The 26,985-nt window shown below is 38.7% G+C and overlaps 1 protein-coding gene and 1 long non-coding RNA gene across 2 annotated transcripts in view; one reads left to right on the top strand and one right to left on the bottom strand.

The window, feature by feature from the left end:
- SERPINE3 (serpin family E member 3) overlaps positions 1–26,985 on the top strand; it is a 36,596-nt gene that overhangs the window by 7,605 nt on the left and 2,006 nt on the right. Inside the window, exons 4-5 of the mRNA XM_072610488.1 lie at positions 3,057–3,255; positions 7,312–7,412. Of these exons, the coding sequence (XP_072466589.1) occupies positions 3,057–3,255; positions 7,312–7,412 (300 nt within the window). The remainder of the gene's footprint in view (positions 1–3,056; positions 3,256–7,311; positions 7,413–26,985) is intronic.
- Positions 15,018–16,401, bottom strand: LOC140504986 (uncharacterized). Its single transcript, XR_011967303.1, has 2 exons — positions 15,945–16,401; positions 15,018–15,704 (listed from the first exon to the last, which is right to left on the bottom strand). It is a non-coding gene; the product is annotated as an uncharacterized lncRNA (long non-coding RNA).

Here is a 26,985-nt window from a genome sequence, read left to right as displayed (position 1 = left end):
CCCTCATGAAGTCTTCCCTGATTCCCTCCAATTCATAACTCTCTCTCTTTCTTTCTTTCTCTCTCTCTCCCTTTCGCTATCTACCCCCTTCCCTCTCTCTCCCTCTTTATGTTATATGTTATATTACTGCTTATACATGTTATATCCTAGCACTAGAATGGAAGCTCCTTGAGAAAAGGAACCATTTCATTTTGTTTTTGTATATTTGGTCACTAACTCATTGCCTGGCACACATTGAGTGCTTAATAAGTGTTTAATGAGTAAAACTGAATAGAGATCATTCAATCTTTTGTCCTCCTCGTTTACAGATGAGGCAATTAAGCCCAAAGAGACTCAATTATTTGCCCAAAGTCACACTGCACCTTAGCATCAAATCTAGGAATAGAACCCAGGTTTCTTGATTCACAATCAAATGTTTTTAGTCCAGCATGAAGAATTTAAATCAACCCTTCATTTTAGCTAGTGAGTTAAGCCAAATTACCACCATGAGAAGAAATGTTCTAAACACAAAAAAATAAATCTCTTGGCCACAAAACCAAACATTTTTTAATGAATTTTTCTTCAGTTACTTTAGACTACAGGCAATCTTACTTGATAACTACAAATTTTCTTTGCTGACAAATCTCATATCAAAAAAGTAATGTGTCAGCACCATAACATGAGTTTTCATGACCACAGTTTAAAAATGATTCAGTTGAGAGAACTCAGTCTGTCTCTTGACAAGTAGCAACAGCAAAAACTATTCTGCCTAGAGGTGGGTCAGACTCATTTGGGTTGCCTACTGGCACAGTCACAATACCTGGAGCAATATTCCTGTTTGTTCCATCAATCTGGAAATCATCAGCTAAAGGTTGACATGCTGACCAGAAATGACACAGGGACATTGTTTTGCCCCATGGCATGCCATTTCCTAAGCAATCCAGAGGGATAGAAAGCATATTCTTATCAAAATATTGACAACAGGTTGTGAAAAACCCTGTCAAGCTCTGTCTGACATAACTGAATCAAGCTCAAACCTAACATCTGGGAATTACCATCATTCGACAATTTTGTAATACTAGTGATGGCTCACATTTTTGCAATGCTAGCCACAAAAATTTATTAAGCACCCACAGGGTTTTTAACCCTGGATTAGGTGCTGGAAAAGCTACAAAGTCCTTACCCTCATGGAGATCCCAGTCTCACAGAAATACGATACTAAACACAGACACAGTTACATTGCAGTGGGCAACATACGCCAAGTACATGAGGGAGCAACCAGACCAATTACTCTGAGCTACTCAAGGATAAAGTCTATTGTCTTTTTCTGTTGCTTCACATGCTATATAGTCTGTAAGACATCCTCAAAGTTCAGAATGTTGCTATTTAATGCCTCCCAAGAAAGACCTCTATGCACATTCCCCAAAGGGCAGACTTGTAAAGCAGAGCAGAGGGTGAGGTCTCACACTCTTTCAGATTTGACATTTCCCATTGCATTCTAAAAAGTAAGGAGAAGTTTAATTGGATTCCCAGAACCACTGGACCAAGTCAACCCCCATGGCCTTCTATAACTTCTTTGCATTTTTAAAAGAATCAATTTCACTGATAAACTATTTGCCATGATGGAGGGTAAGAGGGCTGAGAACTTGGGTGATTCTCCCAATTGTAAATCTTACTCCACAACATTCCTAGACTGAAATCCTAGTGACTGTTTCAGAATTCTAACACTCTCTAATTGGCATAGCTGGCAACGATTCATCAGTCACATTCTGTTTTGTGCCAGAGAAGAAGGGAGATGCCTGGGAAGGCACATCCTCCCTAGTAAATCACTGAAATCCTAGAACATCTGCTGTCCATTCTAATCCTATGAAGCAACCTTTTCCTAAGGACAAACAACCCACTCACCTTGTTCCTCAATGCACCAGCAATGTAACAAGAGGAATGGGCTGTTTAAAAATCAATTAAACAATAAACAGTTTTAGAGCACATACTGTGTGTTAGGCACTGTGCAATATGTAGGGAATCTAAAGATAAAAGTTAAATTGTCCATTTCCTCAAGGAGCTCACAGTCTAGCTGCGATAGGCAATATGTGCAATATTTTGTATATGCAGACATAAAATAGATAGAAGCTCTGGAAGCTAGGTGGTTATGTACTTGAACTGAGCTTTGAAAGAAACTAAAAATTCTAAAATATAATTTTCTAAAATAAAAATTCTAAAATATAAATAAAATATATTTATAAATGTGTAAATAAATATATATTTATATAAATAAAAATAAAATTTAAAATATTAAATAAAATATTTAAAAATAAAATATAAAAATTCTAAAATATAGAGAAAAGGAGGTAAGTAAAAATAGCAATTGTTAGTAACAATTATAATTTCATTTATTATAATTAATAAATTATAGTTAATAACACTATAAAATTTGCAAAGTGCCTTACATATGCTGAGACACTGTGCTAAGCACCAGGGATACAAAAAGGGACAAAAGGCAGTTCTTGCCCTAAAGGAGCTTACAGTCTAATGGGGGAGGCAACATGAAAACAAATATATACAAAGCAAGCTTTATATCCAGAAAAATGGGAATAGCTGACAGAGGGAAGGCACAACAACCCCACAAGATAGGAGCTATTTTTATCCCTGTTTTACAGATGAGGAAACTGACACTGAGAGAAGACAAATGACTGGCCAAAGGTTGTGTAACTAGAAAGTATTCTGAGGCAACATTTAAACTCAGGTCTTCTTGACTCCAACTACAGTACCTTTACCGACATATCAGACATGGAGGCAGGTCATAAAGTGTCTTAGATGAGGACAATGTGAAGACTAGTTTGCTGGACTATTGTGTACATGAAGGAGAATGGTGTATAATAAAGTCGGAAAAATAGGTTAGGGTTATATTGAGAAGAATTTTAAAGAGAAGTTTATGTTTAATCCTAGAGGTAATAGTGAGCCACTAGAGTCTATAGAGAAAGAAAATGACATGGTCAGATCTGTACACTTTGACCTTTGGAAGAAACTAATTCAAATGTCTAGAATGGACAATAAACTGGATTCAATGAACCTCTCAGGTCTGTTCCAGGTCACAGATAAGCAACAAGTTGGGGTACTTGAATTGCCTTATCGAGAAAGCTCAGTAAGCCTATTCCTGGTGCTCCCTCGGGACAGAGCAACCCCTCTGGCCCTTCTTGAGCCATACCTCACAGCCAGTGCCATTCACATATGGACAAATAGCCTGAAAAGAATAAAGATGGATGTTTTCCTACCTAGGTAAGTAGTTTTGTTCTTAAAAAAGGGGGGAAATGGGGAATCTCTAACGGACCCCATCAGTCTGAGCCCTGTGGGAAATTTGGTGCTTTCTAAAGAGCAGTCACTCATTTCCAGCTCCCCAAGGCGCCATGTAAGCTTCTCCTAGGGAGGTAACCCATATGTTAGAACCACCGTGGCAGGAGAGGAGAGACTTCATGCCTTTCTTTTGATGTTTTCACTGATCATTTTCACCTTCATATTATCTTCAGTTGTGGAATACACAACCTCAAAGGTGAAGTCTGGAATGGTTGTTTTTCTTGTTGCTGTTTTAAAAGGGAGTAACGAAAATTACAATGGCCAAACTTGGTCCAAGCAAAAGATGGAAGAATTTGCCTCTATCCTTTCTTTGCAGAGGAGCTCTGAGAGTAGGATGCTGCATATAATATCAGACCTGGATAATGGGTTGCTTAGTTTTGCTGAACTGTTTTATTTTCCTTTTTTTTAAAGTCTTTGTCCCTCTGAGAGGGAAAGGGAAGAGATATAGTGAAATGCAAAAATAAAAGATAGTAATATTGCTGTAAAATATTGTATGTGTTCATACAATTTGGTATACACACAAAACCTGATTTTTTAAAATTTATCTAGCTAATATTTTCAGTTTTGTACATATGACTAGATCAGCAAGAGGAAGGTTCAGCTTGGAAACCTAGAAATTCTTAGTGCTAGAAGAGACCTACGATCATATAGTCTTTCTCATTTTGCAGATGGAGACATTATGAGTGAAGGAACTTACTTGACTTGCCAATAAAATATATGTTCCTTGACCCTGAGGACAGAGAATGCTTTTACTTTCGTTTTTTGTATCCCTACAGTCTATCACAGTGTCCAGTGCTTAATAAATGCCTGAGGAATTGAATCCACATGATCAGTAGCAGACAATGAATGGAGAATGGACTGGAGCGGGGAGGGTCTTGAGGCAGGAAGACCAACTAGTCAGTGAACACTTACGAAGGCTAACTATGGGCTGAGGCTATGTCCAGTCCTGAGGTGATATGGGTGTACTCCAGGCTAGTGTCAGGACTTGAACTCAAGTCATTCTGGCTTCAAGGCCAGCTCTCTGTACAAGTCATAGAAGAATAAAACAGACTAAACAAATAAAAATGATTTATGAATACAAATTTAAATTTAAAATTACCTTCCTTCTGTGGATTATCTCCCTTTTATCCTGTATATAGATTAATTGTACCTAATTGCTTGCATTAGTGATCTGCCCCATTAGACCATGAGAGCAGGGACTGTTACCTTTTTTGTATCCCCAGCATTTAGCAGAGTGATCAAAAAAGAGGAGCTGCTTAACAAGTGCTTCTTAACTGACTTGGTATTCTCCACTGCAGCCCTCTTCTGTTGACTGTGTGTTCATCTCCTTTAGGGGAAAGCAGAATCTTTTGGGGCCTTGGCAGTGATCGCTTAGAAGCTAAAAATAAGACCATGAACTATTGCAAAAACATACAGACACATAGGGAGTTAAGCATTAAAAGTCTATTGTGGAGTTAGGCAGTATTGGTACAAAGGGGAAGCCTAGCTCTGAAATAAAGCCTTCACTTGCCTCTCAAAACCAAATACATATGCCACAAAATCAAAGCAAAAAACCCTGGTATTTTGGTAAATCTCTCAAGAGGTCCTCTCAAATGGAACATAAAGGACTTTTGTCCTGCATATGAGAGGGAATCAGAGTAGTTGGTATAACAGATTTTGCTGGCAGAAGCTAAGAGAAAATGTCCCCCAGTGTCCAGAATTTTCAACAGTAAATTGAATACCAAAAATGGAAACAAAGCAGAAGGCCATCAGTTGGGGAAGAGCTAACCAAACTGTGGTACTGAATGTAATGGAATATTACTGTACTGAAAGAAATGATAAATACAGAGAAGCATGGATGGCTTTATGCCATCTGATACAGAGTGAAGTAAGCAGAGACAAGAAAAAAAATACACAAGGACTACAATAATGTAAATGGAAATAATAACCTTAAAGTGATCTGAGATGAATAATGCATTAAAATGACAAACAATAAGTATGGCTCTAAAGAGATAAGAGCTTACACTCTCATCCCACTGCTTTGCAGAGGTGGGAGGCAAACAGTTGTGATACATTACACCTATTTTCAAACTTCTAAAACATATTGATCAGTTTTGCTGATTTTCTCTTCTTTTTCTGTAGTTTCTTTAAAAATTTTGTTGTATGAGATGGCCTGGGGAGGGAGGGTACTGGAAGAAATTTTGGTGATAAAATAAACAAAAGATACCAATGAAATGTATTTTTTAAAAGTAAGTTGAATTTTAAATTGGCAATGGGAATGAGCCTGTAACTACTAAGCATAGGAAGGAGCCCCAGGAAAGCGTAAAGTTCCAAAGAGCATGACCTTACTTCAGCAAAGCTGTTCTGAAGATTCTTCTAATACTTTGAGTGACCCTGATAGATAGGAAAGGAAACCTGAGATACTGGTGTTCTAGGTTTGGATCAGCAATCTCTTTATTTCATCTTAATGAGTTACTCTTCAAAACAGCATTTTCCTAAGAGGCCAGGCCCTTTGGCACAAGAGTAGGAACAAAACATGCTCATCAAATTTTTTTTTAAAGCAAAACTGGTCTACTTCTCACACAAAACCAACCACGTATAAATAATGACTTTAAAGTGGGGAAGGAGGATAATTTTTTTTCAAAGCTATCCTCAGCTCCATGCCCCAGGTTGTCCTTATCCCTGAAGTTCTGGGGGAAAAAAATGCAAATGTAGATGATCCATTCAAAATCTGGGTATCCCTGAATCTAGGGAAAGAAAGAAATAATAGCTGTGAGAATGCAGAGAAACACAGGAAGATTTATATCAGGATTCAAAATGAAACAAACAGAATCAAGAAGACAATATATACTATTACTGAAACATTATATATGACTAGAACAGCAAAAAAGAATGTGAGTCTTGAGTGATGGAAAAACCACTGGAGATATGAGAGAGGCAAAAACAAAGCATCCCTTCTCCCTTATGGCAGAGAGATGGTTGGTGACTGGGAGACAATACCGTATATGTGATCATTTTTCTTTGTAACAGTGTAGGGGTCAGTCTGGGCAGGGGGTGGAGCATGAAGAATATGACAGAGAAATGACAGTCAGGTTAAGACAAAGGATAACAATCAGACGTATTTTTTAAAAAATAGGAGAAAGCCAACCATGATTCCAAAGGACCAATAATGCAGCATGCTACCTGCCTCCTGACAGAGAGATGTTTTGGGGGAATATGTTGAGACATCTGTTTTGGTCATGGCCAATGAAGCGTTTTGCTGGACCCTGCATATCACAAGGGTTTTACTTTGTTTTTTCCATGTGGGTGATGAAGTAGTGGAAGAGAGAAAATAGATTTTTATTAATCGAAAAAAACTTTTAAGTTAAAAAACACTATATGAAAAGCACTAGGAATACAAAGCCAAAAAATGATGACAGCTGACCAGATAGGTGAGATTTATTGAATATAAATAGGCAAAGAAAAATGGGTATTCAATCATTTATTCATTCAGCAAACGTTTATTGAACATCTACTATGTGTTGGGTACTGAAGGAGAAGAAAATGTAAATAAGATACTGTTCCAAAGGTACTTAAAAGTCTATGAAGGTGGATATGATTAACCTAGAAATCAGTGCAACACAAAGCAGAATGTGATCAGTGCTGGAAAACAGGTACAAAACATTATGTGAATCCAGAGGAAGAAGAAGACATCCAGTTGGATTGACCAGGTCTCATAATGTAAGTAACACTTGTGGTAAGTCCTGAAGGATAGGTAGAATTTCAAAAGCTAGAGATTCAGGCAATGTCAAGGGGAACAGCATGAGCAAAGATGTGGAGGTAGGAAAGAATAAGAGAATAACTGGATGGAATATGAAATGAATTCATGTAGAAAAGGCTGTAACAGTAATCTGGGGTCAGATCATGGACAGCCTTGAATGCCTGGCTAAGGCACTTAATTTGGTAGGCTATTTGGAATGTAAGATGAGAATACTTTTAAATAAAAGTTGCATTTTGTTTTAGGTTCAGGATCCAAAACCACTTCAATCTGAAAGATGTTTTAAGTTCTTTGGGGATCACAGATCTGTTTGATCCATTCAAAGCTAACTTGAAAGGAATTTCAGGTAAGAAATGTTCTTTCTTCTTCCACTCCTGGATTCTGAATCAGTTTTGATATTTTGATTTGGGGTTAGGACTATATTACAGCAGAGCCTTCTACATTAACCAGATATTGTGTAACTGGAAGAAACGTGTCCTGTGGGTTGTCATAATCTACTGACAATACACTGCCCATCCTATGCAAAAGTCATGTGGATTGCTTACAAATTTGAGGTTTCATTCGAGGGGTTAAATGCAGCTCCACTGATCTACACCCTCCTCCTGGAAGGATTTTGGAGGCTTCTTTCTTTTCTAGGTCAATGGCCTTAAGTACCACTGTAATTCACCTCTATATAATTGATGTCATACAACAGAAGCACTTGTCAAATACCAATTAATTTTTAATGCTTTTTCCCTGATATCACTCAGCCCTCATGGTCCTTCTTGGTTCCTGCCCCTTATCCCCTCCCCTCAGCAGCTCTTCAATGCCTAACAATGCTGTAAACTTGAAACTTTCATTTGTCTGTTAACCTTCTCTCCTAATACACAGTTCTTATAACCTTTCCCTAAAAGATTCTGTTTCCCAACTAAATAAGTGGATTTCATTATTTATCTATATCACCACAACTTAATCAATAGATTCTGTCATTTGATGAGGCCACATTCTCCATCAGGCTCAAGATGGCACTAGACTACCAAGACCCAGTCAACTAGGACCATAATTCCTCTCTTATGAACCTGATGACCAAACTAATTCTCACTTTTAAGAAGCCGTGTTGTTGTTCAGTCATTTCAGTCATGTCCAACTCTTCATTTTGGGGTTTTCTTTGCAAAGATAACTGGAGTGGTTTGCTGTTTTCTTCTCCAGCTCATTTTACAGATGAGAAAACTTAAGCAAACAAGTTAAGCGAGTTGCCCAGGGTTGCACAGGTAGGAAGTGTCTGAGGTCAGATTTGAACTTAGGAAGATGTTTTCCTGGCTCCAGGCCTGGCATTTTATCTACCTAGTCGCCCCCTTTAAGAAGCCTTAGAATCAGAGTATGTTGGATCTGGAAGGGACTTTAAAATTCATATATTGAAGTCCACCTCATTTTACAGATGAAGAAACCGAGGAAGATAAATGACAACTTGGGCAGCTCAGTTAGTGGGATAGTCAAGACTATAAATCTGACATCTTGTTTCCCAGGATATGGTTCTTTCCATCATACCACACTGCCTCTGGAAAAAAAATTTTCTATGCTAAAAAGTCACAATTATAGGCATTTCCTTTGTCTTTGATGCTAACCCTTTCCAGCAAAATTTAGACTAGTTGAACATTAGCATATCCAAGAGAAGATCTCCCAAACTTTGAAAATTGGTCTTTAAGTAATTTTAAGATAGAATGCTATACTCCCTAGGGTACCTGATGTTCCCTGTCTGGAAGGATTGCTTTTAAGCTTAAGAAGGATCTTTAAAATCACTAATAAAGAACTCAGTACCCAAGGCAAACAAAAGTAATAAATAATAGTAGAGAGTATACAGAAAAGACTGGACATAACACCCAGTATTGCACTTGTCACACAGTTGTTTAATATTGTTGACTAACTGACCAATGTAAACAGTGGTTTGGTTTGGTTTTTTCCTAGTGAGGTGGGGCCAATCTGACACAGCAAAGAAAAAGAGGCAGAAATGGAAGAATGGTCAATGGCTAGAATTAGACAAGGGAAAAGAAATTTCTCATTTGTAAAATGAAGGGGTTGGATAAGATCACATAAAGTTCCTTCTGGGGTCTAGGATATTAAAAGTCTTTGAATCCTGGTACATTCTGACATTAAATTAATGACATGCAAATGATATTCAAAAGTCAGACAAGTAACTTATTCTAAGACAAGAGCTTTTGTATAAATGGTCTCATCAGACTCAGCTACTTAGGTCATATGGGACCAGCCAATTACATTCCGTCAGCAGAATGTAAACTCTGACAGAGAGGCTATCTCAATTTCATACTTGTTTTCTTAGCACCTCTAGTGCAATGTCTGCTAATAAAAGATTCTTGTTCAAAGTTTTGGAGACCTATTGTGGGATATTTTAATCTGGGATTTATTGAGCAGGTATTTAATAAATGCTTAATAATTTGAAATTGGTCATTCTCTGTATTTATTGAATAGTCACAATAGATGAGAGTTTGAAGCTTTCACTTCTAACTTTTTTTTCAGCCTTTTATTCTAACAAAAGACTTCCATAGAATATATGGCTAAATGACCAGTGGGGTACCATGTTCTAACAAAACAATATTAGGCCCTATAGCTCATCTGTAATAAAATAAAATCCTCCCTAATTCTTTTTCAATGTCTCCTCTGTAAATATAACTAATCAATAAACAGGATTCGACTTTGTGACCCCCAATGACAGTTAGTTACCTTGAGTCCAGAATCCTTTGCCCTCCCACTGTGACATACCTACCCTCGCATCTGGCCATGATCTTGTGGAAAATCAGTAGCCTTAAATAACCAGGGCCTACACTGTAAGATGGTTATGACAAACAGTATAATTCTCAATTCTTTGGGGTTTGGTACTGTAGGGGATTGTTCCTCTGTATTTTCTCTATCACCCCAACATGTCCTTGCAGCTCAGCCACCCCTGGAGAGGCCCCAGTTGTTGGTCACAGGAGCTCAGGTCCCAGGTGCCTCCCTTGGTTTCATAGAAGTGCCAATCCCACCTGAAAGCTGCCCCTGCCTCCCTGATGCTCTCCAGCATTGCCTGAGGGAGCCAGCTGAGGTAGTTAAAATGGCAGCAGGTGTGGGGGACAGACTCATGATAGCTAAGGCCCCTTGGGGACTAATCCAACCACCACCTCTGCTGGAGAAGCCATCATCCCAAGGCCCATTGTTCCTACTGAGACATGAGAATGAAGCAGGTGCATCTTTGAGCATGGAAAGAGATCACTCTTTTTAAGAAAACAAGATTCTCTGGCTCCTTGCATAACCTGAAATTTTAAACAATCCCCAATGACAGTGGTTTCCCAATGCTTTTAAGATTATGGATCATTCTGGGGCAAAAGGCCTCAGAGACTACTTGTTGCTTACCACCACATAGAAAAACAGGAAAGGTTGAGATAACAAGTCATGACATTTCTACCTCTATAATAGCTCTCATATACTCTTCCTTCTGTCCTCTGATATTACAGCCCCTTTGGTGCAGGCCCACACCATCTCACACCTGGACTATCGCAGTAGCTTTGGTCAATCTCCTTTCCTCAGGTTTGTCCCCATTTGAACTAACTGTCAAATTGTTATTTTCAAAGTGCAAGGCTGACCAGATCACCTCCCTCTTTGGTAAATTTCCTATTGCCTCCAAGATCAACACTTAGTTCCTCTGTTTGACTTTTAAGGCCCTTCATAACCTGCCCCCTTCTTACTTTTCCAGGCTTTGTAAACCTTACGGGCCCCCACATTTTATATAATCCAATAAAGCCAACCTCCTTATTCTCCCTCATACACAACACTCCAGCTTCCACTCTCGAGTATTTTGTCTGACTACCTCTCATGTCCAGGAGGTTCTCCCTCGTCCTCTCCTCTTCCTAGTTTTCTTTGGGTCTCAGATAAAATCTCACCTTTCGCAAGAAGTCTTTCCCAGTCTTCTTTCATCTTAATGTCTTCCCTCCGAAACTACCTTCAAACTATCCTGTATATATCGTTTGTACATAGTTGTTTGCCTGTTGTCTTCCCCTTAGACTGTGAGCAACTTGAGAGCAGGGACTGCTTTTTGTCATTCTTTGTATCTCCAGAGGTTAGCATAGTGCTTGGCATATAGTAGGTGCTGAATAAATGCTATTTGACTTGACTTCTAACCACATAACATCACTAGGGGGATATTTGGGCTAAAAGGGTGTTTTTTGGTGGTAGCAAGAAAGTTGGAATCATTAAAGAAACTGCATATATTATTAAATATAGAAAATAAGTAACTCCTACTGGAAATAAAATATAATGATACATTAATATTAGAAATGCCCAGCACCTGGATCAGTTGGATGATTCTTAGAGCTCACCACTTGTCCCAGGATTGCACACTGAAATTCGCTTCCATAGAACATATGGCTAAATGATCTGTGGGGGCATCATGACAGCCTTTTTGAGTAAGCAGTAGCAAAGTGCATACTGATTGTAGTAGTACCAATGGCCTCAGAACCCCAGCCACTATACAGACTACTTAACCCTTTCTATTTCATTCCAAGAAGGTTTCATTTGGGATTTCCTTTCTCATTTACAACTGGGTCATTCATTTCTTTTCCTTCCTTTGTTCTGTCCAAAAACCTTACTCAGCATTACCTTGAAATTAACAAGGCATATATTAATGCAATAATAGACAACAGGGTTGGAGTCTTCCATTGACAAAGGAAAAGAAGAAGCATTGAGACAATTATCTGGAGAAGAGCAGTAGAGACATGTTCTCTGTATTCCTCAGCTAGAATCAACTTCAGAGTAGGAATAACTATCCAGCATAAATTGTATAAGTGAAATAAGGTCACTTATAGGTAAAATCAGGCCAAAAGGAACGTTAAAAATGCAGGAGCTTGAGTGGGGGTGTCGGGTTTTAATTGTTTTTTATTATAGTTGAAGGTGGAAAGAAAGCATAAAAGAGAAATATCAGGAATATGGAAGGGGAGAAGGAAGATTCTCCCCTTTTGCTTCAGGGATGTTGCAGCTTTATGAGTTGGTAGGACAGATATGTGTCCAGGAAGGTATAATAGAAGAATGCTCAACTCCAAGAGAGAGATCTGGGTTCAGGTCCCTATTCTGGTGCTCCTTAGCTTTGTAACTTTGAGGCAGGCTGTTATAGCATAAAGAACAGTGGGTTTGAGTAAAGAGGCCCTCAGTTCAAATTCCAGCTCAGATACTGACTGTGATTTTGGGTGTCACTTCATTCTTCTGGGTTTTAGTTTCTTTACACATAAAATGAGGGGATTAGATGAAATCACTATAAATCTCTCTGGTCTTCAGTTTCTTTATCTACAAAATAAGGATAATAAAACTTATACTACTCACCTCAATTTACACTGTTTATCTCCTATTCTTGGGAGAAGAGTGCTTTATAAACTGGCTTGCTAAATAATTATTATTATTATTATTTATCACCAGCTAATGGAGTCACCACTTGCCCAGCTTGGTGGCAGACTATCCTCTTCTACTAGACTAGTGGACAGAAATGGCTATACTAGGTCTTACTCCCTTAGGCCATAAAATTTTCCCTTTTGTAGAATAGGGAAATTCTAAATGGATTGGAGCATGAGAACCAGATGAGAATGAGATCAATTCTCTGCCTCCACCTAGCTCTGGAGTCCAAGCTCACTTTGAGACTTACAGTGAGAGCCAGGAGTGAGATAACTGACCAGTGGGTTCACAGGGCACAGTTAACAAGCAAACTTCAATCTTCTGCAACATTCAAGGAAGGCAAGACTAGAAATAAAAAGCTGAAATGCAGACAAAAAAGTCACATTTCCTTGTTTCTCATGAGACATTTCTGATAACTAAGAATCAAGAGGTGAGGCACAGCCAGAATGCTGGGATAGGAGGCAGCAGTAAAGAAGAAGCTACAGCAGGTAATCTTTTTAGCCCAAGATCACCAATTTAACCTACAGGGAAGTGGCCTGGGCACAGAGTAGGCTAAGATCAAAGACTGTGTCCAGAAAACCTACCTAAACCTCTAGCACAGGACATCCAGAGCAGATTTTTAGATTTTAGACTCAGTCCTAGCCCAAAGCAGAAGCTTAGGCCCTGGAGCATGAACTCAGTACCCCGAGTACTCAGTGTGCTCGCCTAGTGTGGTCACCCAGATGACCCCTGAGCTGATCATGGGTACAATTCCCTCCCCTGGAAAGTAGCACAGTGTTCTATGAGAGAGGGCAGGATCACAGATAGCCCCAAATGAGCTCCTATCTCTAGGCCATCTCTGGAAGAATGAATAAACAACAGAAGATGAAAATAACTCCAAAATATTCATAAAACCTAACACACACATACACACACACACACACACACACACACACACACACACACACACATAAACACCCACCTCTTGACCACAAGATCAAATAGAATTTCCAGCAGAAATAATGTAAGAGTTAAAAATGAGTTTGAAAGTGGTATGATAAATTAGATGAGAGCAACAGAGCAAAGAATTTGAAAATAAATGAGAGGTAAGGAGGAGGGACTTGAGCAGTGAACGCCTGGCACAAGAGATACAAAACCTTTCCCAAGTAAAAGACTCCTTGAAAATTAAAATAGAACAGAATCCAATAACTCCATGAGCCCACAAGAAATATAAAACAAAATTAAAAGATTGAAAAAAAATAGAAGAAAAGAAAATGTAAGACATCTCACTGCAAACAACTGACCTAGAAAACAGATCAAGGAGTGATAATTTAAGAATCATTGTACTGCCTAAAAACAATGATGAGAGAGAAAGACAGAGAGAGAGAGACAGAGAAAGAGACAGACAGAGACTGAGACAGACAGATAGACACAGAGAGAGAGCACTTGCATAGTATATTTCAAGAAATCATGTGGAAAAAAACCCTGCTCAGTGCTTTGAGAATCAGAGGGCAAATTAAAAATAGAAAGAATACAGTCATCACTTCCTGAAAGAAAACCCAAAATGAAAACTTGCAGGAACATCAAAGCCAAAATCCAGAGTTCCTAGGTCAAGGAGGAAAAAATGCAAACTTTCAGAAATAAAGAATTTTAACTACTGAAAAACTTCAGTGAGGATCAAACAACAATTAGCAGCTATCCCTATAAAGGAAAGGAAAGTATGATATTCTAGAAGACAAAAAAAAGCTTAGATGCTCACAACCAAGAATAATTTACTCAGCAAACCCAAGTATAATCCTACAGGACTAAAAATGGGGCTTTAATGAAATAGAGAACTTCTAAGCATTTCTGATGAAAAGACCACAACTTGGTAAAAATTTTGAAATATAAACATGTGAATAAAGAGAAACATAAAAAGGCAAATATAATTAAAAAGGACTTTGTAAGGATGAGGTGTTTGAATGTTAATGGATAAGGAGGCGGATGATGATACCACATCCTGTAAGAGCCAGTATAGAAGAATTCAAGACAGAAAGCCTGGGAGTGATTTTTGTTATGTATGATTGTCTTAAAAGGAGAAATTGAAGGGAAAGAAAAAAAGATACATTAGAGAGGAAAAGTACAAGAAGGAAAGGATTTATACCTCATATTATCAGGTTGGGATATGAATAGAAATCTATACAAATGGGGAAGGGGTAGGAAAAGTTGGTATCACTTGAATATCTCTTTGAAATGATGCAAAAGTGAGCAGAATCAAGAAAGCAATTTATACCATAATAACATTCTAAAATTAAACTTTTTTGAAAGTCCTAAGAACTCTAATCAAGGCAATGATCAACCATGATTCCAGAGGTCCAATGATTTAGAAGAGTGTCTATCTGCAAAGAGAGAGGGGGAGGAGGATGGACTAGATATGAAGAGTGAGACATGCATCTTTGGGCATAGTCAATGTGAGAATGTGTTTTGTTTGTGGTTTTTGTTACAGAGGTTTACTTTTTCTTTTTTTTTTTTAAGAGAGAGGAAGGAAGGTGGGAGGTGAGAGGAAGAGAGGCCAGATACTTACTGATGAAAAAAATAAAATTTAATATATTTTTTTAAAAAACTCAAGAGAAGGATTCCATCTTTTTTATCTGGTTATAGCAAGTGCATGATTCAGTGAAAACAGGGATTGAGAAATAGAGTCTTCATCATGGTTCTAACTGTACCAAATATGCTAAACACTCCCAAAGCAAGACTGGTTACATCTCTTCCTCAGGGTGCTAGGGCACCCGACAGAGTTGTCTCCTTTACTGATACTAGCTTAAACTCCCACCAGCTGTGTCACCGTTCCCCATTCTACCCCCATTCTTAGGAGTTAATGATTAGCACCCTACTTCCATTTAACCATTTAACATCGATCAGCTTTTACAAATGGATATTTACTTCATGCATACAGCAAGAACAAAAATACATTTTCTCCAATACCTCAGGGGCATCCTCTTCCCCCACCACCTTTGTCCCTGAGGGGAAATGGGCTCAAAACCTAGTCCACTTCCTACACAGAATCAGTCCCCATCAAAGTTCTTGTCCAAAAGTGGCATCTCTGCTGGAGGAGTTCTTGTCTCAGCTACCACTGGGCTGGGCTCCCAAAGGTCAATCCTTGCTTCTTGGGGCATCAGTGTTGCACTGGCCCTGGACCCCAGACTCTGGATGCCAGAGTCCTTTTCTGACCTTTTAAATTCATATAGTCAGAAGTTCCAATCTCCTTCTCCTAAAAGAAAAAAACAAAAACAAATGCAGAGGTCAAAGACCAAAGCACTTTTATAGGGCCTTAGGGCCACAGAAGGGAGAAGGTTCCATAGCTTCTCCCACCCACCCCTATCCAGCCTTGTTTCACTGGCTGCTATGAAAGGAGTCACAGAATGAGGTAAACAAAAGGCAGATGAAGCAGATATGTCTTTTGAATACCTCTAAGATTCATCAAAGTACCTCTTCTTAGACAGGTACCCACCTGTACCAGTTAGACAATGTCTCTGAATGCTCTGAAGTCTATCCAAGGTACTTTCCTTACATGTTATTATGACTATATCAGAAGCGGGCTCCCAGCCTCTCCATGTGAAAAGATGACATCCAAAGTATGCTGTATATGTGTCAGAGTCCAACAGTACTGGGGTCAGTTAATATTTTATAGAGGATAATGAGACCCTTTTTTCTGTATTCAGAACATGACAGAGAAAAAACTGGTAGCAGGGGCATTTGGATTCTTGAAAGGACCTTGTAAAATTAAAAGTGCCTCTTTTCAATTCAAAATCTGTTCCTTATGCAAGGGTTATCTTAAATTCTTATCTAAATACCAATATTCAGAATTGGAAGAAAATGGAGTCTTGGATCTTATTCCTCCCCTCCAACAATTTTTTTCTCTACTTGGCAGTCAAAATCATTTTTCTTAAAATGCAAGTCTGACCATATTATTACCCTTCTCCCCCCCCCCCCGCCCCCACACCCCTCACTCAATAAACTCTAGTGGCTCCTTATTACCTCAGAGATGAAATTTAAAAATCTTCTGTTTGGTATTTAAAGCCCTTCACAACCTGGTCCTGACTACCTTTCCAGGCTTCTTGCACTTTATTTTCCTCCATTGACTCTACCGTTCAGCAACACTGTTCTTCAACCATGGCATTCCATTTGCTGGTTATGTGCATTTTCACCATACCTGGAATGGTCTCCCTATTCACTTCCATCTACTGGCCTCCTTGATTTTCTTGAAGGCTCAAATCCCACCTTCTGCAAAAGGTGTTTTCCACCCTTCTTCTACAGCTATTGCTTTCTTTTTGAGATCACCTTCCATTTGCATAGTACATAGCCTGTTTTCATAGTTTTCTGCACATTGACTCCCACATTAGAATACGAGCTCCTTGAGGGCAAGAACTGTACTTTTTATCTTTTTTTTTTTAATTGCAAATGCATAGCACAGTGCCTGACACATCGTAGTAAGTGATTAATAAGCTTTTGCTCACTGAGACCACAGGGCTAGAAAATGAAACCAGATCTGGGTGGACACTTCGTCATTCAGCTGACTCCCTGCATCATTCAGCTGACTCCCTGCACTGCTGTCTAGTCACTCAGTTATAGAAAGGGGAGGATGAGACAGCGACATGGGCAACTTCCTGTAGGTGGATTCCAAGAAGCTAGGTAAAAATAACCACAGAGGTGCTGGGAGTACAACCTCATACCATCTAAGATAATGAGAAGAGCCATATTAAATCAAGTTTTAAACATGAATTTTAACTGGCAAGGAAGGTTTTCAATGAAGGGGATGTAGGAGGAATTGTTCATAAGGAAATTATCTTTCCATATTCTAAAGTGCAGTATCTTAGTGGTCTCCCATTCAACAGAGAGGAACCATAAAGTAATCCTGATTGGCTTTGTCCAAAAAATTGACTTTCATCAGTGTTACTGACTTTCCACCTATGGTTATTTAGAGATGCAAAAAAAAATAATAATAATAACTTCTGTCTTCCATGGGAAAAGGTTGTGGCAGAAAGACAAAAGGCTGTAGCAAGAGCAGGAGAAAGCTTGGGGTAAAATAGGGAAGGAATTGCAAAGGTGATTTGGAAGACTTCTAAACTGTAGCCAAGGCTCTAACCTTGAATTTAGGGAAAGGAAATTTGAGAAGACTTGAGCAACTGAAGGAGGATAAAAGCTAGAGCTGAAGTAGGAAAAGAAACTAAGTCATTGGAGCAATAATCAATACATCAACATTTATTAGACACCTACTTTGTGCTGGCATTGTGCTAAGCACTGAAGAATTCAAGGAGAAAGAAAAAAGAAATTTAAGCCAAAGGATGTAAGAAGAAAGAACAGGTGAAGGACCTGTGGAGAAAGAGAAATAGGGGAGAATGAGAACTTGATTGGAAGAGGAGTGATCCCTGAGACTTAATAACACTCGTGTCCAGACTATGGCTCTGGAACAATAGCCCTTATTCAAAAAGGGACAGGAGATAAGAGATAGGAGACATGAAGTAGCAATTGTATTTCAAGGAGATATACTCATATGAGGAAATCAAAGAATCCATGGTAAGATCATATGCATGAAGCCCCTCAGAAACAGAAATAGAAGAAATACCATCCCCTAAATATCATGCAGACCACTTGCATAGAAAGAATAGACAAGTTTGGGAAACAGATGGACAATCTGGCATGGAGGCATGTTTCAGTAGTGACAGAGGAATTCTGTTATTCAGACAACTGCTAGATCTCTCTCCCACTGCTGAAAGCAAAGCAGTTAATCATTTCTTGTGGTGCCTTAATGAAAATCTTATCCTTCCAAAATTGAAGGAACCAAGAAGGATTTTATGCTGTCTACTTCTCAAGTCACTTGCCCCCTTATCTTATCACTGATTTTTGCCTTGCCAAGCCTTAGGCTTGGATCATTCCCACCATTCCCCTGCCTTCGCTTCTACTTGTGCTGATGAACAAAAATGGAGCAAATCATGAAACTGTGATGGCTGGTTCCACTATAAATTTAAGTTATGTAATCTCAGCTGAGCTCTCATTGCAACAGGATAATCCCTTTACACCTCCCTAATTGACTCACTGTCCCACTTGCCACGGCAGCTTTTCCAAATCTTCTCATCCTTCCTCAGACTTTTCATAACTTCCCTCCCCTACTCTCAGATGAGAACTTTGCTTTATATTTCACTGAAAAATGTTGAGGTCATTTGCCAAGAGCTCCTTCTACTTCTTTATCTAATATGCCTCAGATGCCTTTTGCAATTAAGTTCTTAGTTGCTGTCTCACATAAAGAGGTGGCCCCTCTCATTGCCAAAGCTAACCCTTCTACCAGTACAAGTGACCTCACTCCATGTCATCTTCTCCAGCAGATTGCCCTATCATCCCCACTCTCTGACTTATCTTCAGTCTTTCTGTCTCCTGGCTGCTTCTTGACTGCAAATGAACATGTCCATATTTCTCTTGTCCTAAAAACAAAAATTCAAAAACAACTTGATCCATCCATCTCCACTAGCTATGCCATATCTCTTCTTCCTTTGATGGTTAAATTCTTTGAATGGACCATCTACAACCAGTGTCTCCATCTCTTTTCCTCCCACTCTGTAAATTCTCTATAATCTGCCTTCTAACTCTATCATTCAATTGAAACTGGTGTCTCCAAAGTTACTGATGATCTAATTGCTAAATCAAATACCTATTTCTCAACTCTCATACTTCTTGACATTTGCAGCTTTGACACTATTGATCACCTTCTCCTTGATACTTTCTTCTCTCTAGACTTCCATGATATTACTTTATTTTGGTTTTTCTCCTACCTATCTGACCTTTCCTTCTCAGTCTCTATTCCAGGTTATGTTCTTTAATGATAGATGTCCCCTATAGTTATATACTGAAACTTCTCACTTTATACTATTTCACTTAGTGATCTCAACAGATACCATGGATTCAATTATTATCTATAATGATGACTCTTTGCCCTAACTTTTCTTTCAGCCTCCAGACTAAGATCTCCAACTGCCTACTGAGCATCTTGAATTGGATATCCTATAGACATCCAAAACCCAACAGGACCAAAACTGTACTCATCTTTTCACTCAAAACCTTTACTTTTCCAGTCTTCCCTATTATCATCATTCTCCTAGGCTCACAAACTAGGTGTTATAATCATTTCCCCCCTTATTCTCTACTCCTTCCCCATATCCAGTTTGTTGTTAATCCTGTTGATTTTGCCTTTGTAACATCTCTTGTATATAACCTGCTCTCTCCTCTGACACTGCCACCACTTCTAGTTCAGGCTCTCATCACCTCACACCTGGAGTCCTGCAAAAGCCTTCACTTTGATCTCCCTGACTCAGGTTGTTCCCACTCCACTCCATCCTACACTCACCTGTCAAACTAATCAATTTCAGTAGCTTCCTATTATCTCCAGGATCAAATATAAAATCCTCTGGCATTCGATGTTCTTTATAACCTATCCCTCTCCCAACTTTGTCTTCTCACACTCTGCTTACCGCCCCCACACACGTACACCACCATCCCAGGATAGGTCTTGCTGTTCCTTAAATACAACACTCCATCTCCTGACTCCCAAGTCTTTTCACTGGCTGTCTCCCAGGCCTGGAATTCTCTCCCTCCTTCTTCCTGTCTTCGGGCTTTCTTGGCTTCAAGTTTCAGCTAAAGTCCCACTTTCTGTAAGATGCCTTTCCCAGTCTTCTTTAATCTTAGGGTCTTCCTTCTGAGATTACCTCTAATTTATCTTGCATATATCTTGTTTATACACAGTTGCATTAGACAGTGAGCTCCTTGAGAGCAGGAAACGTCTTGCTTTTCTTTGCATCCCTAGCACTTGGCACAGTGCCTAGAATGTAATAAAAGCTTATTGACTGACACAAAGAGAAATCATTTCAGTAAGAAGGAACAAAGGAAGCTGCCTAGAGACTCCAAAACAACTGGATAGGGAACACACCAACAAACTTACATTTTTGAATATGTAGCCAAAGAATCAATAATGATAATAGATAATAGGTAACATATAGAATGCTTACTATGTGTCAGGAACAGTGCTACGTGCTTTGAAATTATAATTTTTTCTGATCCTCACAAGAACTCTGGAAGGTAGGTGCTCTTATCACCCCCACTTTACAGGTGAGGAAACTAAGGCAGAGATTAGCTGACTTGCTCGGGATCACACAGGTATTAAGTATCTGAGGTTGGATGTGAACCCAGATTTTCCTAACTCCAGGCCTGGCGCTCCATCCATTGTGCCAACTAGCTGCCCCTAATGAGTACAACCCTGGGATATATTTCTTTAAGAATAGTGTGAGAACTACTATAGCTCAGAATGAGTTGAGATTAATGCGGCAAGACAAACAAAAAGGTGGGTTTTTTCTTTTGCTTTTTATGTTATTAGGATGTGGGTGAGGATGAAAGAATTAGACCAGTTTTGGGGAGAATGGGATATTGTCAAAAAACAACTGTTGAAAAGTCCTATTTACACTGCCAAGGAGAATGATCTTTGAATAGTGCACCAAAAAAAAATGTGTAATAGGAAATTAGGAAGTAGAAAAGTTGATAGGAAAGATTGATACAATTGTGTTTCCTGAGTTGGCATAAACATGGTCAAAGAAAAAGACAGTGATCCAGCCTAATAGACCATATCTGGCTGGAGTCATTCTGAATTATATGCTTATTTTACTTTCTAAAAAATGCTATAGTAATAGAGTACCAGGCATTTCAATCGTATCTGATTTTTCATGACTCCATTTGGGATTTTCTTGGCAAAGATACTGGAGTGGTTTGCCATTATCTTCTCCAGCTCATTTTACAGATGAGGAAACTGAGGCAAACAGGGTGAAGTGACTTGCTAGGGGTCACATGGCTAGTGTCTGATCCTCCTAACTCCAGGCACAGTGCTCTATCCACTGTACCACATGGCTGCCCCCATAGAGTACTTACTACTCCTGAAGCATTCTGGAACTGTTCCAGATGAATTACTTCCTAGAATATTAAAAGAACTAGTACATGTGATGGTTGCATCATTATAAGTGATATCTGAAAGATCATGGAGAACATGAAATGTGCCTGCACAAGATGGGAAAAAGGTATACGCTTTCCTAGTTTTCAAAAAATATTACAAATTATAGTCCTGTGAGCTTGATTTGATTTCTGGGGAAAATTCTAGAACACAGTACTAAAGAGATGGTTAAGGAAATCTAGAAAAGGAAGCTAGTATGGCTTTATCAAGAACACATTATGTAAGACTAACCTTATTTCCTCTTTTGATAGGATTTTTATCTTGGAAGACTTGGGGAATGCTATAGAGACAGATGACTTCTTTTAGCAAAGCATTGGATAAAACTTTTCACGCTGAAGTCATGAAGAGATGTGAATTACATGATTGTACAATTAGGTAGATTTGGAACTGGTTTGAGTAACTGGATCAAAAAGTTAATCATTAACAGTTTGGTATCAGCTTGGAAGGGTAGCTCCACAGGAGTATGCTTGGGTCCATGTTGTTTAGACTTGTATAGAGATATGTAGCAATGTTCATCAAATTTTCAGATGACACACAAGGGTGGGATAGTTACAATGAAAGAGCAAGGATTCAAAAAGATCCTGACATGCTAGAACCTTCAGCCAAATCAAGTAAATTGTAATTTGGGATAAAGTCTTATATTAGTTTTAAAAAATCAACTCCGGGGCAGTTAGATGACACAGTGGATGGAGTAAGGAGGTCCTGGTTCAAATCCGGCCTCAGACACACTTACTAGCTGTGTGACCCTGGGCGAGTCACTTAACCCCAATGGCCTTGCCCCCCTCCCACCCAAAATCAACTTCACAAGTACAAGTGAAGAAAGCATAGTTGTTCATTTGAAAGAAAACATGATTTTAATGGACTGTAAGCTCAGTCTCAGTCAGTCTGATATGGCAGCCAAAAATAAAACCTTAATATAATTTTATGTTGTATTAAGAGGTAAAGTATGAGTCATAGTACTGCTTTTCTGTGTCTTGGTTTAGACCACTTCTGGAGGTATTGAACTCAGTAATGGGCTCCATGTATTCGGAAGGGCAATAATAACCAAGTGAATTAATGTGATGAGAATGGTGAACAGAGTCTGCTGTTGTCCAGTTGTGTCCGACTCTTCACCATATAGGGTTTTCTTGGCAAAGTGGTGGTTTATTTTTTTTCTTGGAATGGTTTACCACTTTCTTCTCCAGCTCATTTTACAGATGAGGAAACTGAGGCAAAAAGGTTTAAGTGACTTGCCCTGGGTCATAGAGTCAGTAAATGTCTGATACCACATTTGAACTCAGGTCTTCCTGACTCCAAGGCCCAGTACTCTATGTACCGTACCACCTAGTTCATGCCAAATGAGGATTGTTTGGAGTAAATAAGAATATTTAGCCTAGAGGAGAGAAGGCTTCAAAGAGAATGTGACTGTCAAACATAGTAAGAGCTTTCAAGCGGAATAAGTCTACTTCTGCTCCAACTGGCCCAAGTGGACAGAGCTAGGAATAGTGGGTGGAAATTGCAAAAAGAAATTAGGTTTGCTGTAAGGAAAAACTCCCTAACAATTAGACTCCATGTAACTGCCCAGGAACATAATGAGTTTATCCTGACTGGACAGTGGGAAAGTGAGCTTTCGTTCAGAAGTAATCAGATGGTCTCAGTTCTCTCCCAACTCTTGAGTTGGATTATGCTCAGGTTGCTTATTATTAGCCTATGGAAATTTCATCCCTTCCCCCCCCCCCCCCCCCCCAAAGTTCTACATGGTAAAGGGACTACTGGTAGAATAAGTCACAGAATATTCAGTTTAAGGGAAAGTTAAAAGATCACTCAGATACAAATGGGAACAAGCTATTTGGGAGCTGGATATCTCTTAACAATGGGGATAAAATTGGAAGAATGACTGCAGGGAGCCATTATAAGATACAGGTGTCAAACTCAAGGCCCACAACCACAAACAAGTCACCTACAAAATTCCCAAGCACTATGTGAACAAGATTAAAATGTAATTGGGAAATGTTTAACAAAATACATGGAAAATATCATGCATCATTATTTGTGGTTTTTTCAAGTCATGATGTGACCTTGTTTCTGAGTTTGACACTACTCATGAAAGGAAATGAAGGGTTCCGTTGGATGTATTATCATTTACATCTCAATTTCTATGGTAATTTCCTTAATCTGTACTCTTGCATTACCTGGCTAGGACTGATTTAAAAAGATGGTACTCTAATTTTTAGCCTATTAATATTCCATTTCTCATCAAATACTCCAAGTTCTGAAGTAATTTTCTTGGTGCTATAAAATAGTTGTTACACTCCTTATAGGAGATTAGTCATCTCTCAAATATCTATCTATCTACTACACAGATTATATGGAATATATTTTAAATTCTAGGTTATCATTCTATTGTTCACTCTACTTCTGTACCTCCTCCTGCCATGCAGAAGGAATACATAAGCAATTTAAATATTAGCCAAAGAAAAGCCTAACTAAAGAAGTCAAACTGCTCTCTTTCCCCAAACTAAATAATGGGTTCAGATTCTGAACGTGATACAGTATTAGTGTGACTTTAGGCAAGTCACTTCACTGATCCTCAGTTTCTGCATCTGTAAAACAAAGTGACTGGATTGGGACATTAGTGCCTTAGCAACTCAAAATCTATTATTCCAATGCAAACTAAAGCCAAATAGTTTGGGATTATCCTGGTTTATCTTATCTTAGTCAGTTTCTCTTTAATAGCATGGATTGGGTTAACTAAAAATTACATTTTAGTGGTTTCCTAATATTGTATGACATTTGAAATTCCTCAAAGTACCTTCAAGTCTACGGACAACTGCTTAACTAAATCATTAGGAATATTATTTCATTCTATCTATGAACTGTTAAAAAAAAAAAAAACAACCCTCAAAACAGCCAATTCTGCTGGGTGAGGTGAGGGTGGAGAAACTTTGATTCTACCCTCAGGTATTTCCATTTCAGCACATTCCCAAAGGTAAAAGTCTTTTCCTGGGATACTTCTGGTACATCAGATCTGGTAGATATGAGATCAACATGGTATTCAGGTCTGCTTTATGTTAAATCCAAACTCATACTTAAGTTCCTAGTCTCCCAAGAGACTTGAAATGACATAGCTATTGGACTAAAAATGACTGTACTGAGCTACTCCTCCTCTCCTGACTAGGTTGTTGTGGTTTAGAATTCATCCCATTCCAGTTTTGTACTTTATGGGCTTTGTCAGACTAAAAATGACCCTTCAGAATAGAGGAGATGGCTTGCTACTTGTTTCAACATTTAGCCCAACATTATATTGCTAAAATTAACATGTAATATATAGCTCTACAAACAGTCTGTTTACTGCACTCCCTAAAAACCCCCACAAACAACCCATTCTCTTATGAGTATCAGTAACTATGAATAAATTTCCAACAAGACTGTCCTTTGACCTTAAATCCTTCCACGCCTGTCCTGTTTTTCATACTTCCTTGATAGTTTAAGAGACTTGTAAATAATTAGGTAAATGCAAGATACACAGAGTACATGTAAAGTAACATAGAGAGAAAATGGCTCTCTGTAAGTCGGGGCAGGGGAGAGGGCTTGATGTTAAGAAAACTCTGTTGAAGGTAGCATTTGAGTTGAATCTTAAAGGAGGGAAAGGTAAGAGACATTCATTCATCAAGGACAGCCAGGGCAAATGCACAAAGGAGGTAACATATGTGATATGTGAAGAGCTATTAAGAGTGTACATGTGGAATATAATATGGGAGTTAAGTGGAAAGGTAGAAAGGGGCCAGGTTGTGGAGAGCTTAAAATGCTAAACAAAGAGCTCTGTATCATATCCTAAAGGTAATAGGAAACTGCTGGAGTTTCCTGAATAGATCCATATTTTAGGAAAACCATTTTATCAGCTATGTGGATTACGGATTGGAGTAGGAAGAGACTTTGGGCAGGGAGAACAACATTCATTGCTAAAGTTTAGGAAAAACAAGATAAATGTCTGAATTAAGGGTGGTTATGTACTCACACAGCCAAGGAAGGGGACACAGGATAGATAAAAATTGTGAATAGTCCAAGATAGCACACACCTAGCACGAAGACGGCACGCAAAATGGTGGTGCCTTTAACAATAGTGAAGCTTCCAAGGTTGAACAGAGGAGAGATGAGTCTGCTTTAGATACCAAATCACAGATGCCTACAGGACATCTAGTTCCAACGTGCAGTAATGTTAGTGATGCAAGGCTGGAGCTCAGGAGACAGACTAGGAGTGGTTTGGGAATCATCTGCAGTGAAACAATAATTAAACACACGGGAGCTAATGAGATCACTAAGTGAGATAGTATAGAGAGAAATGAGGAGAGGGCCCAGGATGGAGCCTTAGGGGGATATCCACAGTTAACAGCCATGATACAGATGAAATTCCAGCAAAAGAGATTAAAGAGCAGTAAAGCAGGTAGAATCAAGAGCAATTTCATGAAAATTCGAGAAACTCCTCTCTAACCCTTCTCCAGCACTTCACATAGCACTAAAACAATCTTCCTGATGCATGTCTGATCATGTAACTCCATTTTATTGGTTTCCAATTGTAAGATGAAATAAATTTCCTTGCCTAACATTTAAAACCCATTGTAACCCGTTATCTACCTTTTCATCCCCTACATGCATTCTATTTTCCTGCAAAACTGAATTTACTAGATGTTCACACAAGGCATCTCACAACACAAAATATACTTCTCTCTCCCCCAACAAATGCCTTTTCACAACCTCAAGGTCAGCTTAGGTACTACCTTCTCCATGAAGTATTCCCTGATGGCTCCTGAGGGCTCTCTTCCCTGCTTCCATCACATTCCACCTTCAGTCTAGGTCATAACCACCACCAGACCCAAGGGAATTTTAAAATTCTTTGTCTTTGTATGGCTAGACCTTAGTATAATGTCTTATACATAACAGGCTCTAATTTTTGTTGTATAATATAGTCATACTCTGAGGTATATCTTTAATTTGATGTCTGTAAACTGATTGGATTATATTGAGGCCTACGAACTCATTGGCTTTCCTCTTACATAGGATTCACAATATTCTGAACAAATATTCAAAGTTTAGGGACAAACCAATATCATTAACTAATATTCAAAGCTTTTCAGCAAAAGGCCATAGAACAATGGATCCTTGTTTTTCTTGAAATTATTTTGACAATGAATTCAATTAAGCCAAGGGTATGATACCATCCAATCGCTATCCATCCACTGAAAGCTTAACTTTAAAAATGTTATCTCCATGAAAACTTTGTTGATTCCCTCAACTTCACAAAACATTTTATCACCTCTCTAAATACACTTATGTGGTACTCACCTTATGGGGCTGTTGTGACAAAAGCCCTTGGTAAATCTCAAAGTGTTATATAAATGTGAGCTATTAGAATTCTTTATTAGCTTTCTGTGTGCATCATGTTCTATGTTAAATTAAGTTCCATGACAAGGGACCATGTCTAATCTCAACCATTTCTTCTCCTAGAATCTTGCCCAGTTGCACAGAA

Source organism: Notamacropus eugenii, chromosome 5 (assembly GCF_028372415.1).
Source record: "Notamacropus eugenii isolate mMacEug1 chromosome 5, mMacEug1.pri_v2, whole genome shotgun sequence".
NCBI lineage: Eukaryota > Metazoa > Chordata > Mammalia > Diprotodontia > Macropodidae > Notamacropus > Notamacropus eugenii.
The sequence above is the reverse complement of the archived record's forward strand: the minus strand, read 5'-3'. Positions and strand labels throughout refer to the sequence as shown.